Source organism: Musca vetustissima, unplaced genomic scaffold (genome assembly GCF_032173495.1).
Source record: "Musca vetustissima isolate MV318-11 ecotype Yass unplaced genomic scaffold, APGP_CSIRO_Mvet_v1 utg125620, whole genome shotgun sequence".
Lineage (NCBI taxonomy): Eukaryota > Metazoa > Arthropoda > Insecta > Diptera > Muscidae > Musca > Musca vetustissima.
In genome coordinates this window covers 1-12996 of record NW_026877319.1, presented here as the reverse complement: position 1 = coordinate 12996, position 12996 = coordinate 1, and the positions used below count along the sequence as shown (strand labels likewise).

Genomic DNA, 12996 nt, shown 5'->3' with positions numbered 1-12996 from the left:
ACTTTGGCGCAACATTTACCTTAAATCGGAAGAATATATATATGGGAGCTATATAAAAATCTGAACTGATTTTTCACGAAATTTATCACCCGAAATTTAACACTCAATTCAGTATGCGGTGCCAAATTTCGTGCAAATCGAAAGATATATAGGGACTTTGACCCACCATTTACCTTAAATCGGACGAAAATATATATGGGAGCTATATCTAAATCTGAACCGATTTTCAGGAAACTTAACACAAATCATTCTAGACATAATTCATTACGCTATGCCAAATTTCGTGCAGATCGAAAGATATTTAGGGACTTTGGCGCAACATTTACCTTAAATCGGAAGAATATATATATGGGAGCTATATAAAAATCTGAACTGATTTTTCACGAAATTTATCACCCCAAATTTAACACTCAATTCAGTATGCGGTGCCAAATTTCGTGCAAATCGAAAGATATATAGGGACTTTGGTGCATCATTTACCTTAAATTGGACGAAAATATATATGGGAGCTATATCTAAATCTGAACCGATTTTCGCGAAAATTGGCACACATTATTCTGGAACTAATTCAGTACTCTATGCCAAATTTCGTGAAAATCAAAAGATATATAGGGACTTTGGTGCACCATTTACATGAAATCGGACGATATATGGGAGCTATATCTAAATCTGAACCGATTTTTCTCAATTTCAATAGGGTTCGTCCTTGGGCCAAACAAATGAGCTGTGCCAAATTTCATCCAAATCGGATTATAAATGCGACCTGCACTTTGTTTACAATTTTACACCAACAGGCGGACGGACAGACGGACGGACGGACATGCATAAATCGACTCAGAAAGTGATTCTCGATTTCTTTTGCCTATTACAAACATATGCACAAAGACATAATACCCTGTACCACACTGTGGTATTAATAAATTCACCCACACCCTCTTCACTTCCATTTCATTCTTTTCCATTCCATGAGATTATTTTTATGCACTCTCTGTTTGTCTGCGGCACAATTTTTATCTGTTTGTTGTTGTTGTTTTTTTTTGTGTGATTTTTTTCTAGGTTCTTATCACCCTGGAGGTGTTATCATCGGTAATCGTACGTTAATGTTTCCAATGCACAATTTATATTTACTTATCAGCACCTAAGGCACACCGAAAACTACACAATAACAGCTCTGCCAATAAAAACAACAACAAAATTTATAAGTCAAATATTTAATGAGTAAATAACTGAATTTCTTGGAATTATTTTTTCTTGTCTTGAATTTTTTTTTGATTCCCTAATTCCCAGTGATTGATAGTTTAATATTTTTTGTCGTTTTCCAGAAACTACTACATGGGTACAATCGTCACCTGCTGCTCCCCTGCCACCGTTCGCCGTTATTGGTGGCCACGATTGTGATGGTACACCAATTTATGTTGGACGTGCCTTCCACGAGGGCGATAATCTACCCGCCAAGGTTGTACCCAGCAAAGGTCAGGCCTACGTCTGCTGGGGTGGCATGGAACATGTCAAATTTCAATATGAAATTTTGGTAGGCCAGGGTTACGGTTGGCAACCCTGCTACAACGGGGCCGTACCCCCAAATGCTGTACGCAGTGGCATGACCAGGACGGGTGAGCCCCTGTATGTGGGTCGTGGCCACTACGCCAATTCGCTGTGCGTTGGCAAAATCCATCAATCCCATGGCTGTCTGTACATTCCATTCGGAGGTCAAGAAATTCGCCTCAACACCTATGAAGTTCTGGTCTTTGAACATGTCAACAATTGGGTGGCCTCAACGCCCAATTATACACCACCCGGTGCCGTTGTGGCTGGCCATGACACAGATCGCGCTGTCATCTATGTTGGTCGGGCCATGCACGAAGGTGAACTATTGCCGGCCAAAATTATACCCAGCAAAGGATGTGCCTATGTCTGTTACGGTGGCTACGAGATCAACAAGCGCAACTTTGAGGTATTGTGTGGACCGGGCTATGCCTGGATAAAACCGCATCATCATGTCATACCGCCAAATGCCGTGTCCACTGGTCGTTCGCGCAATGGTGAACCGTTGTTTGTGGGACGGGGTCATCATCACGGCAGTTTGACTCCGGGTCTGGTGTCGGTTAGCCAGAGATGTTTGTTCATACCCTATGGTGGACGTGAGATTCGCATTAGTGATTATGAAGTTTTGATTAAGCAATAAGTAGACATGAGAAAAAAAATTATTATTTAATTATATTTCCAATTGTACAGTTAACTTATTAAAAAAATATATATTTAAAAAATAAACAAAAAAATTAAACTCAAAAGGCATGGATTTTTTTTTAATATTTTCTAATGCATCTTCGCAAGGCGTGGATTTTTTTTTAATAGTTTCTAAGCACAGATTTCTTAACCCTTTTAGTGTCAAAAAAAAAAATTTTTGTCGGAATAAAAATCGAAAATTTTTTATTTAAAATCATATAAAGGCACAGAGTTTAGAAAAAAAGGCAATTTTTATTTTAACCATCGGACAGTTTTGTCTGTCTTTCAGCAAAAACAAAAACATCAATTGTAACGGTACATAGGATAACCGAAAAATTACAAAGAAAGAGAGTAATTTTAAATGTCGAATATATTGAACAAAAACACTGAAAGGGTTAATAATATTTTCTAAGGCATCTTCTTTTTTTACTGATCTTACAAAAACAAAATTTAGAGATAATATTTATACACTACACAACTATGTTGGTCCTAGACCCACCTTTAATTATACCGATCGTCATATCTCGAGTAGCAGAGTCGATCTAGACATGTGAGTCCGTCCGTCCGTCTGTCCATTATAATTTGTAAACACGATACAGACCACAGTTATGGACCAATCTTCACGAAATTTTGCATGTGGGATGGGTTCTGGCCAATGAAGACACCTATTGTTTCTGGTAAAGATCGGTTAATATTTAGGGGATGAAATGGACCAAATACTTAATTTTTGTCGGATTTTCTGGTCGCTCCAGAGGCCGCAATTATGGCCCGAACATCGTGAAATTTTACATGGAGAAGGGGATCGGGCCGAAGATTAAGCATGCCTTTTTTGATAAAGATCAGTCAATATTTAGCGGGTCAAATGTCAGGGTGAAAAATTACAAAATTTGGATTCTATGGCGTATATATTTACTCCTAAAATAGGAGTGCCTGACCTTTAAATTGATACCAATTATATTGTCGTATGTTCTCGGATTAAATTTCAGATATTATTTAGTAACCCATTACCACACTAGAGGGCGGAAATATAACGCTGATCGATTTGAAATTGTTCACGGGGTTCCAGATATGGTCGAGGACAGCGCTTATAATTTTCGTTGATGATCAGATAATAATTTTGGGATGAAGTGAACCGAAAACTTATTTTTTTGCAATTTTTCGAATCGATCTATAGGTCACAGTTATAAACCGATCATCACCATACAACCCACGCTGAAGTCAATCTGGACAAGTAATAAGAAGGGCTGTACTGAATATTAGTAATATTCGGAAAATATGTCAGTGTGTGGAAGATGTGCTGTTGACCTCTAATAGGGAAAGAGGGTGAAACTACCACGAAATATTGCACATGCTCGGAATAAAAATGTCCAGAAAGTTAGAGTTCCTTCGTAATTGTGTAGGGTATCGTATGGTCGGCCCCGTACCGCTCACGGGTTTTAATATGTATTTTTTCTTATCGGCAATAATTGTGAAACGAACACCTAATGATGTGAAACAATTCATTTGTTCTGGGCAATTATCGTTTGGACTCCAAAGTGAAATGTTGTTGTTCTTCATACCGGTACTAGGACTTCCGTCATTGGCTGCGGAAGGCGTAACCCAGCCGTTAAGGGTATGCCAAATGTTTCTGAAGGACGAAAATAACAAAAATTACAAATTCTATCTACTAGGTCGAACAACCTGAGGAGGGGACAAGTTTAAATCCTCAACTAGAAATCATGGAGTTACGTAACCAACTTTTGCAAACGCCATCTGAAATTAACGAATTCAATACTTAAAAGAAGGCATACGATATTTGAACAAAAATTGGAAAAACTTTTGAAGGAATTCGGAATGTCCGTGTCCGGGACAACCGATATCGCCGATATGCATGACTATGAGCCCAACCCATCTCTGTCAAATAATCAGACATCGACGGCTGAGGAAGTACCTTTCACGGATATATTGGATGATGGTGAGTTGTGTGAATGTGGACCAAACCGAGCTCTGCCAGATACACAGAAGCCTGCTGCTCAGAAAATATATTTTACGGATATAATGGATGCTGGTAAGTTGGTCTCCAGAGTGGAAATAATTTTAAAAATTCGTTCGCGTTCTTCAATATTTTCGGTCAAATTATGGTGTGTGTGTGATTAAATTTGTGCTGAAAGAGTATATAATATTTTTTGATCGCATCGAAAATTTCTCTGTATAAATCCACTTTTTCCTATATCACTTAGTATTATGAATATATCCTAAATGTATATTTTCAGATGAGCCGAAGGTATGCAAATTGAATAATAATTCGGATACCAACCTAGTATGGTACGTACTTCTAAGGTTGCACCTAAGTACACATTTTATACACAATTCATTTCATCTCCCTCACTCTGAATTCATTTGCGTTCAGTACAAAATTATCGCTTGCTGAAAGCTGTGCCGATTCAAATAGCCTCAATTGTCGTAATGGGCTGTGTCGCATAAAAAACCACATCTATGGTCCCAAGTCATTCTGGGTTCCCTGTGATGGCGATTGGACAATTGTCCAGCGACGCATCAATGGGTCCGTCGGTTTTCAGAGGAAGTGGTTGGACTACAAGACCGGCTTTGGCGATTTGAATGGAGAATTTTGGCTCGGCTTAGATAAAATCCATTCCCTAACGGCTCTTTACGGAGGAGTCGAACTTAAAATTGAAATGCAGGATTTTGACAATATCTGGAGATATGCCCATTATGGGTCGATTTCTGTTGGCAACCAAACCACAAAATATCAAATAAAGGTGTTGGATTATACAGAATCAACTGCAGGTGACTCGCTCAATGTGCATAGAGACGAGCGTTTTTCAACATTCGACCAAGACAATGATAAGAACACTAATAAAAATTGTGCCTCCTCATTAATGGGGGCGTGGTGGTACTATAACTGCGACTTGAGCAGCAACAACATAAGCAATTTGAATGGATTCTATTACAAAGATGGTGTCGTCCCAAAAGACAAGCCTGGCAGTGGAATTATTTGGAAAACATTTCGTGGAGAATTTTATTCATTGAAATTTGTTCAAATGAAAATTAGACCAAAGAAGAAATAAATGAATTCTTATTTTTCTGGGGGAAAATTAACTCCTTATTTGCAAAAAAATAAATAAAGAAACAAAAAAAATAAGGCGTGGATTTTTTTTCTGAGGCATCTACATGAGGCGTGGAATTTAAAAAAAAAAAAAATTCTAAGGCATCTTTACAATGCGTGGATTTTTTTATACACTTCACCACTCTGTGGTACAGGGTATTATGTCTTTGTGCATATGTTTGTAACAGGCAAAAGGAAACGAGATAGACACATGGTTCCTTTTGAGAATATGGATAGAATCTCTTTCTGAGTCGATTTACGCATGTCCGTCTATCCGTCCGTCTGTCCATGTTAAATTGTAAACAAAGTACAGGTCGCATTTATGATGTGTGCCAAGTTTCGAGAAAATCGGTTCAGATTTAGATATAGCTCCCATATATAGTTTCGTCCGATTTAAGGTAAATGGAGCACCAAAGTCCCTATATATCTTTCGATTTGCGCGAAATTTGGCATAGAGTACTGAATTAGGTCCAGAATGATGTGTGCAAAGTTTCTAGAGAATCAGATTTAGATATAGCTCCCATATATATCTTCGACCGATTCAAGGTAAATTGTGTATCAAAGTCCCTATATATCTTTCGATTTCCACGAAATTTGGCACAACGTACTGAATTAGGTCCATAATGATGTGTGCTAAGTTTCGAGAAAATCGGTGCAGATTTAGATATAGCTCCCATATATATCCTCGTCCGATTCAATGTAAATTGTGTATCAAAGTCCCTATATATCTTTCGATTTCCACGAAATTTGGCACAACGTACTGAATTAGGTCCATAATGATGTGTGTTAAGTTTCGTGAAAATCGGTTCAGATTTAGATATAGCTCCCATATATATATTCGTCCGATTTTAGGTAAATAGGCCACTAAGGTCCCTATATATTTCGCTTTGCACGAAATTTGGCAAATCGTAATGAGTAAGGTCTAGAATTGTGTGTGTTAAGTTTCATGAAAATCGGTTCAGATTTAGATATAGCTTCCATATGTATTTTCATCCGATTTAAGTTAATTGGTGCACCAAAGACCCTATATATCTTTCGATTTGCACGAATTTTGGTATAGGGTACTGAATTAAGTCTATAATGATGTTGCTAAGTTTCGGGAAAAGATCCATATCTCGGCCGATTGACACAACGTACTGATGTTATATAAATTAGTCTCTGGCAAGTTTCCCTGAAATCGGTTCAGATATAGATTTATTACAAAAACGCGTCGTCTGTTAGGATACATATGTAAAATATCCCCAAAGTGGTGAAGGGTTTCATATAGTCGGCCCAGTCCGACTTTACTACTTCCCTTGCTGGTTTAATATTATTTTCTAAGGCATCTTCACAAGACGTGGATTTAAAAAAAAATCTTCTCTGAGACATCTTTACAAAGCTCAGATTTCTGAATATGATTTTCTAAGGCATTATCACAAATCTCAGATTTCTTAAAATTCTAAGGCATCTTTTTTTACTGATCTTACAAAGTCAAAATTTAGAGATAATGTTTTCATTTTATGTTCGCATACCAACCCTATTTATTAAAAAATAATACCAAGCCCTTTTGAAATTTCTGTTTTAATATGTACATAAATTCTATTCTTATCGGCAATAATTGTGAAACAGACACCCAAAGATTTGAAACAATTCGTTTGTTCCGGTTAATTATCGTTTAGACTCCAAAGTGAAATGTTGCTGCTGTTCTTTGTACTGGTGCTAGCATGTTCTTCATTGGCTGCGGGAGGCGTACCGCAGCCGTTGAGGGTATGTCAAATATTTTTCAAAGGACGAAAATAACAAAAATTACAAATTCTGTCTACTAGGTCGAACAATCTCTGAATGGGACAAGTTTAAATCCTCAACTAGAAATGATGGGGTTACGTAACCAACTTTTGCAACGCCATCTGGAATTAACGAATTCAATACTTAAAATAAGGCATCGGACATTTGAACAAAAATTGGAAAAACTTTTGAAGGACTTCGGAATGTCCTTGTCCGATATCGCTGATATGCATGACAATGAGATCAACCCACCTCTGTCAAATAATCAGACATCGACGGCTGAGGAAGTACTTTTTACGGATATATTGGATGATGGTGAGTTGTGTGAATGTGGATCACTGAAACCTGCTGCTGAGAAAATTTATTTTACGGATATAATGGATCCTGGTAAGTTGGTCTCCAAAGTGCAAATAATTTTAAAAATTCGTTCGCATTCTCCAATAGTTTCGGTCAAGTTTTGGTGTGTGTGTGTGTGATTAAATCTGTGCTGAAAGAGTACTTAATATTTTGTGTCGCATCGAAAAATTCTCTGTATAGATCCACTTTTTCCAATATCACCCAATATTATGAATATATCCTAAATTTATCTTTTCAGATGAGCCGAAGGTATGCCAATTGAATAATAATGAGGATGCCAACCTAGTATGGTAAGTACTTCGAAGGTTACAACCAAGTATAAAATTTATACGGAATTCAATTCATGTCTCATTTCATGTTCAGTACAAAATTGTCGCTTTCTGAAAGCTGTACCGATTCCAATACCCTCAATTGTCGTAATGGGATGTGTCGCATAAAAAACCACATCTATGGTCCCAAGTCATTCTGGGTTCCCTGTGATGGCGATTGGACAATTGTCCAGCGGCGCATCAATGGGTCCGTCGATTTCAACAGAAATTGGTTGGACTACAAGACCGGCTTTGGCGATTTGAATGGCGAATTCTGGCTCGGCTTAGATAAAATTCATTCTCTAACGGCTCTTTACGGAGGCGTCGAACTTCAAATTGAAATGCAGGATTTTGACAATATCTGGAGATATGCCCACTATAGATCGGTATCTGTTGGCAATGAAGCAACAAAATATAAATTAAGTGTGGGCGCTTATAGTCAATCGTCTGGTGAGAACTCGTTCAGTATCCATAGCGGACAATATTTTTCAACATTCGACAAAGACAATGATAATGAGTCTGGTAAGAATTGTGCTTCTACGTTAATGGGGGCTTGGTGGCACTATACCTGCACTATGGGGTATGTCGAAAGGGTGAAAAATTAGAAATGATCGAATTTCTTTAATTTTTTGTTTTTGGTTTCTATTTATGTCCACAGCAACAGCAACAACAACAACAACATAAGCAATTTGAATGGATTCTATTACAAAGATGGTGTCGTTCCAAAAGACAAGCCAGGCAGTGGAACTATGTGGAAAACATTTCGTGGAGAATTTAATTCATTGAAATTTGTTCAAATGAAAATTAGACCAAAGAAGAAATAAATGAATAAAAATTCTTACTTTTCTGGCGGAAAATTAAGTCCCTATATGCCAAAAAATACGAGTTGCAATGGATGCTTAAAATGAGAGCAGATTTATTCCTATGTAAGAAAATGAGCTGAATTGAGCTTTTTAATACAGGACATTAGCCGTATTGAATTCTGGAATTAAATTAAGTTTTTATACCCTACACAACTATGTTATCAGGGTATTATAGCTTTGTGCAGCTCCTAGAGTTTGTAACACCCCAAAATATTGGTCCTAGACCCACCTTTAAGTATACCGATCGCCATATCTCGACTAGCTGAGTCGATCTAGACATGTGTGTCCGTCCGTTCGTCCGTCTAGACAGACCATTATAATTTGTAAACACGATACAGGCCACAGTTATGGACCAATCTTCACGAAATTTTGCATGTAGGATGAGTTCTGGGGCCAATGAAGCCCCCTATTGTTTCTGGTAAAGATCGGTTAATATTTATGGGATGAAATGGATAAAATACTTAATTTTTGTCGGTTTATCTGGTCGCTCCAGAAGCCGCATTTATGGCCCGAACATCGCGAAATTTTCTCATGGAGAAGGGGATTGGGCCAAAGAATAAGCATGCCTGTTTTGATAAAGATCGGTAATTATTTAGCGAGTCAAATGGACCCTGACTTTTTTGTGAAAAATGACAAAATTTGTATTCTATGGCGTATATATTTACCCCTAAAGAAGAAATACCCGAGATGCTGATAGCATATCCAAGAGGAGTGGTTAACCTTTAAATTGATACCAATTATATTGTCGTAGGTATTTAGATGCGGGAGTTACACTTAAATATTTACAGGTGCTTATGTATTCATCATGGTATAATAATAGAAGGTAACAGCAAGTGTTGTTGTACAAAAAACGATACAACAACCACATGGAAATTTGTTGTTGTAAGTTCTACTAGTGTCAACTCATTTGACAGAAAAATGTAAACAAACAAACAAATTATCATCAAATTATTTTTATTTTGAAAATGAAATATTTTCGAATCCTCAAAATAAAAATTGAAAAACATGAATGAAAATGTATCAAATTTATATTTCTATCGCTTCCACATCATTCCTATAATTGAGCCATTGCCATATATATGTGTAACACATATGAAAATGCTGGGAATAGCGAGTTATTCCTTGAAGAAAGATTTGCTTCCTCAAACTTTCCCAGCAGGCAGATTGAGTAAATTGAATACAAGAGCACATTTAATAAAGAACAATTTCAAATTGTATGCGTTCCCAATTTGCCTGTTGGGTGATTTTTAAAAACATAATTTGTCAAATTCATATTGACACTAGTATTACGTTGGAATCAAATCAGCTGGGATTTGCTGTTACCTTTTATAATTGTACCATGTGTATTCATATATTATTTAGTAACCCATTACCTCACTAGAGGTCGGAAATATAGCGCTGAAGACATTAAAATTTTCCATGAAGATTCAGGTATGGTCAAGGACAACGCCTGTTGATATTGATCAAAGTTTTACCTATAACCAGTAAGGAAAGTAGTAAAGTCGATCTGGGCCGACTATATGATACCCTTCATCACTTTGGGTATATTCTACATATGTATCCTAACAGACGACCTGTTTATACCCTTCACCACACTGTGGTACAGTGTATTATATCTTTGTGCATATGTTTGTAACAGGCAAAAATAATCGAGATAGACCCATGGTTCCTTTCGAGAATATGCATAGAATCACTTTCTGAATCGATTTATGCATGTCCGTCCGTCCGTCCGTCTGTCCATGTTAAATTGTAAACAAAGTACAGGTCGCATTTATGATCCGATTTGGATGAAATTTAGCACAGCTCATTTGTTTGGCCCAAGGACGAACCCTATTGAAATTGGGAAAAATCGGTTCAGATTTAGATATAGCTCCCATATATATTTTTGCCCGATTTACGGACTTTAGACCCTGAAAATCTTTCGATTTGCACGAAATTTGGCATAGCGTACTAAATTGAGCCACGAAAGATGTGTGCCAAGTTTCGTGAAAATCGGTACAGATTTATATATAGCTCCCATATATAGTTTCGTCCGATTTACGGACTTTAGACCCTGAAAATCTTTTGATTTGCACGAAATTTGACATAGCGTACTGAATTGAGCCACGAAAGATGTGTGCCAAGTTTCGTGAAAATCGGTTCAGATTTAGATATAGCTCCCATATATAGTTTCGGCCGATTTTTGGTAAATGGCGTACCAAAGTTCCTATATATCTTTCGATTTGCACGAAATTTGGCATAGCGCACTGAATTAAGTCTAGAATGATGTGTGCAAAGTTTCGTGAAAATCGGTTCAGATTTAGATATAGCTCCCGTATATATCTTCCTCCGATTTAAGGTAAATGGTGAACCAAAGTCCTTATATATCTTTCGATTTGCATGAAATTTGGCATAACGTACTGAATTGAGGCTAGAATGATGTCTGCCCAGTTTCGCGAAAATCGGTCCAGATTTAGATATAGCTCCCATATATAGTTTCGTCCGATTTCATGTTAATGGTGCCCCAAAGTCCTTATATATCTTTCGATTTGCAGGAAATTTGGCATAACGTACTGAATTGAGCCTAGAATGATGTCTGCCCAGTTTCGAGAAAATCGGCCCAGATTCAGATATAGTTTCGTCCGATTTCATGTAAATGGTGCACCAAAGTCCCTATATATCCTTCGATATATTTGGATAGAGCTTCCATATATATTTTCGCCCGGTTTTAAGTAAATTGGACATCAAACTCTTCATGTTAGTCAGTTTGACATCAAATTTTGCACAACGTACAAAATTGAGCATAGAATTATGTAGTTGCGTTTTCTAGAAGTACAGACATAGCCCAACAGATAACCTATTTATATTTGATTGAAGTCGATTTATATAACTTATGGATATATAGGTAGATTCACATTTAGATAAATATCACATATTTTATTTCATCCAATTTCATGTTAATAGTCCTGTTTAATATAACCATAGTGGTGAAGGGTATCATATAGTCGGCCCCGTCCGACTTTACTACTTTCCTTACTGGTTTTTAAAAGTATTTTCTGAGACATCCATTCAAATAGGGAGTAAGTTTTTGAAAAATATCTTTCCATGACTTCAAGGCATTATATAAGTGGGAATTTTTAAATTTTCCTTTGTTGTTGTTGATATTGATCAAAGTCTGTCCTATAAAAATTGGTGGATTTTTCCCTTTGAAAAACTGTCTGTGAAAATCCACCAGTTTTGAGATTATATTTATTTATTTATTTTTTTTTTTGAATCATGGTCTGTACACTCGAATAAAATCATGGCAATAATTGTGATCAGTTTGGAAACCCCTGATCGGTCATTTTACGCTGGAAATTCTTGGTTATGTGATCATACAACAATGAAAAGGAAGAAAAAAGAAATGCAGAGATAAGGCTTTCAATGGACATATGTTCAAATGTCAATCACGATGTTATTCTTCAAACATTCATTTAAATTGTATTCTTATCGGCAATAATTATAAAAAAGACACCCATAGATGTAAAACAATTCAATATACGTTTGAACTCCAGAGTGAAATGTTGTTGTTCTTCTTCATACTGGTACTAGGACTTTCGTCATGGGCTACGGCAGGCGTAACCAGACCGTTGTGGGTATGTCAAATATATATTTTTTTAATGAAAAACAGACGAAAATTAAATATGTTTTCTACTAGGTCGAAGAATTTCAGGAGAGGACTCCTTCGAATCCTGAACATGAAAGAATGCATCTGGAATTAATAAATTTAATACGTCGGCATATGATATTTGAACAGAAATTGGAAAAATTTTATAAGGAATTGAAGGGGTCAAACGAAACATCCGGCCTAACTTGTGTGCATGACTGTGAACCCAACCAACCTCTGCCAAATAATCAGACATCTGCGGTTGAGAAAACTACTGATGAAAGCGATGATGATGGCGATGACTTGGTAAACTTTCAATCAGATAATCTGAAACTATCTGGTGAAAAAATCTATTTTACGGACATAATGGATGATGGTGAGTTAAATAAATAAAATCACGCCGCAGGCAGTATTCGTTGTGTTCTAAGAAAATAGTACCCTGGAAAAATATTCTTTAATAAATTCGATCCCTACGTAATGTCTATATGTTTATATTTTTTTCAGATGAGCCGAAGGTATGCAAAATGAAGAATTCAGATTCAAATACAGTATGGTGAGTACTTCGGAGGATAAACTCAAAATTGCATGTCCAAATCAAATATCGGATTAATTTCTGTACCGCTCTTGTTTCTCCCTCTCTATATCTTTGTTTTTGACATTCATTTATTTTCAGTACAAAATTATCGCTTGCTGAGAGCTGTGCCGATTCAAATAACCTCAATTGTCGTAATGGGCTGTGTCGTATAA

At 36.7% G+C, this 12996-nt stretch overlaps 2 protein-coding genes across 2 annotated transcripts; both read left to right on the top strand.

Moving 5' to 3' along the window:
* Window positions 1-1322: 1322 nt before the first annotated feature.
* Window positions 1323-2191, top strand: LOC133321894 (uncharacterized; the record flags this gene model as incomplete). The annotated part of the gene is made up of 1 exon (XM_061530966.1): window positions 1323-2191. A coding segment is annotated over one exon (863 nt), but the record flags the coding sequence as incomplete, so codon positions are not given.
* Window positions 2192-4092: 1901 nt separating this feature from the next.
* On the top strand, window positions 4093-5294 carry LOC133321893 (ficolin-2-like). The gene is made up of 3 exons (XM_061530965.1): window positions 4093-4273; window positions 4479-4530; window positions 4616-5294. Exons 1-3 carry the CDS (start codon window positions 4093-4095, stop codon window positions 5292-5294), a joined length of 912 nt encoding a protein of 303 aa, XP_061386949.1.
* Window positions 5295-12996: the final 7702 nt, after the last annotated feature.

Coding starts and splice junctions, on each gene's coding strand:
- LOC133321893 (XM_061530965.1), top strand. CDS start 4,093: ATGCATGACTATGAGCCCAACCCATCTCTGTCAAATAATCAGACATCG. Junction 4,274..4,478: donor TACGGATATAATGGATGCTG/GTAAGTTGGTCT, acceptor GTATATTTTCAG/ATGAGCCGAAGGTATGCAAA. Junction 4,531..4,615: donor TCGGATACCAACCTAGTATG/GTACGTACTTCT, acceptor ATTTGCGTTCAG/TACAAAATTATCGCTTGCTG.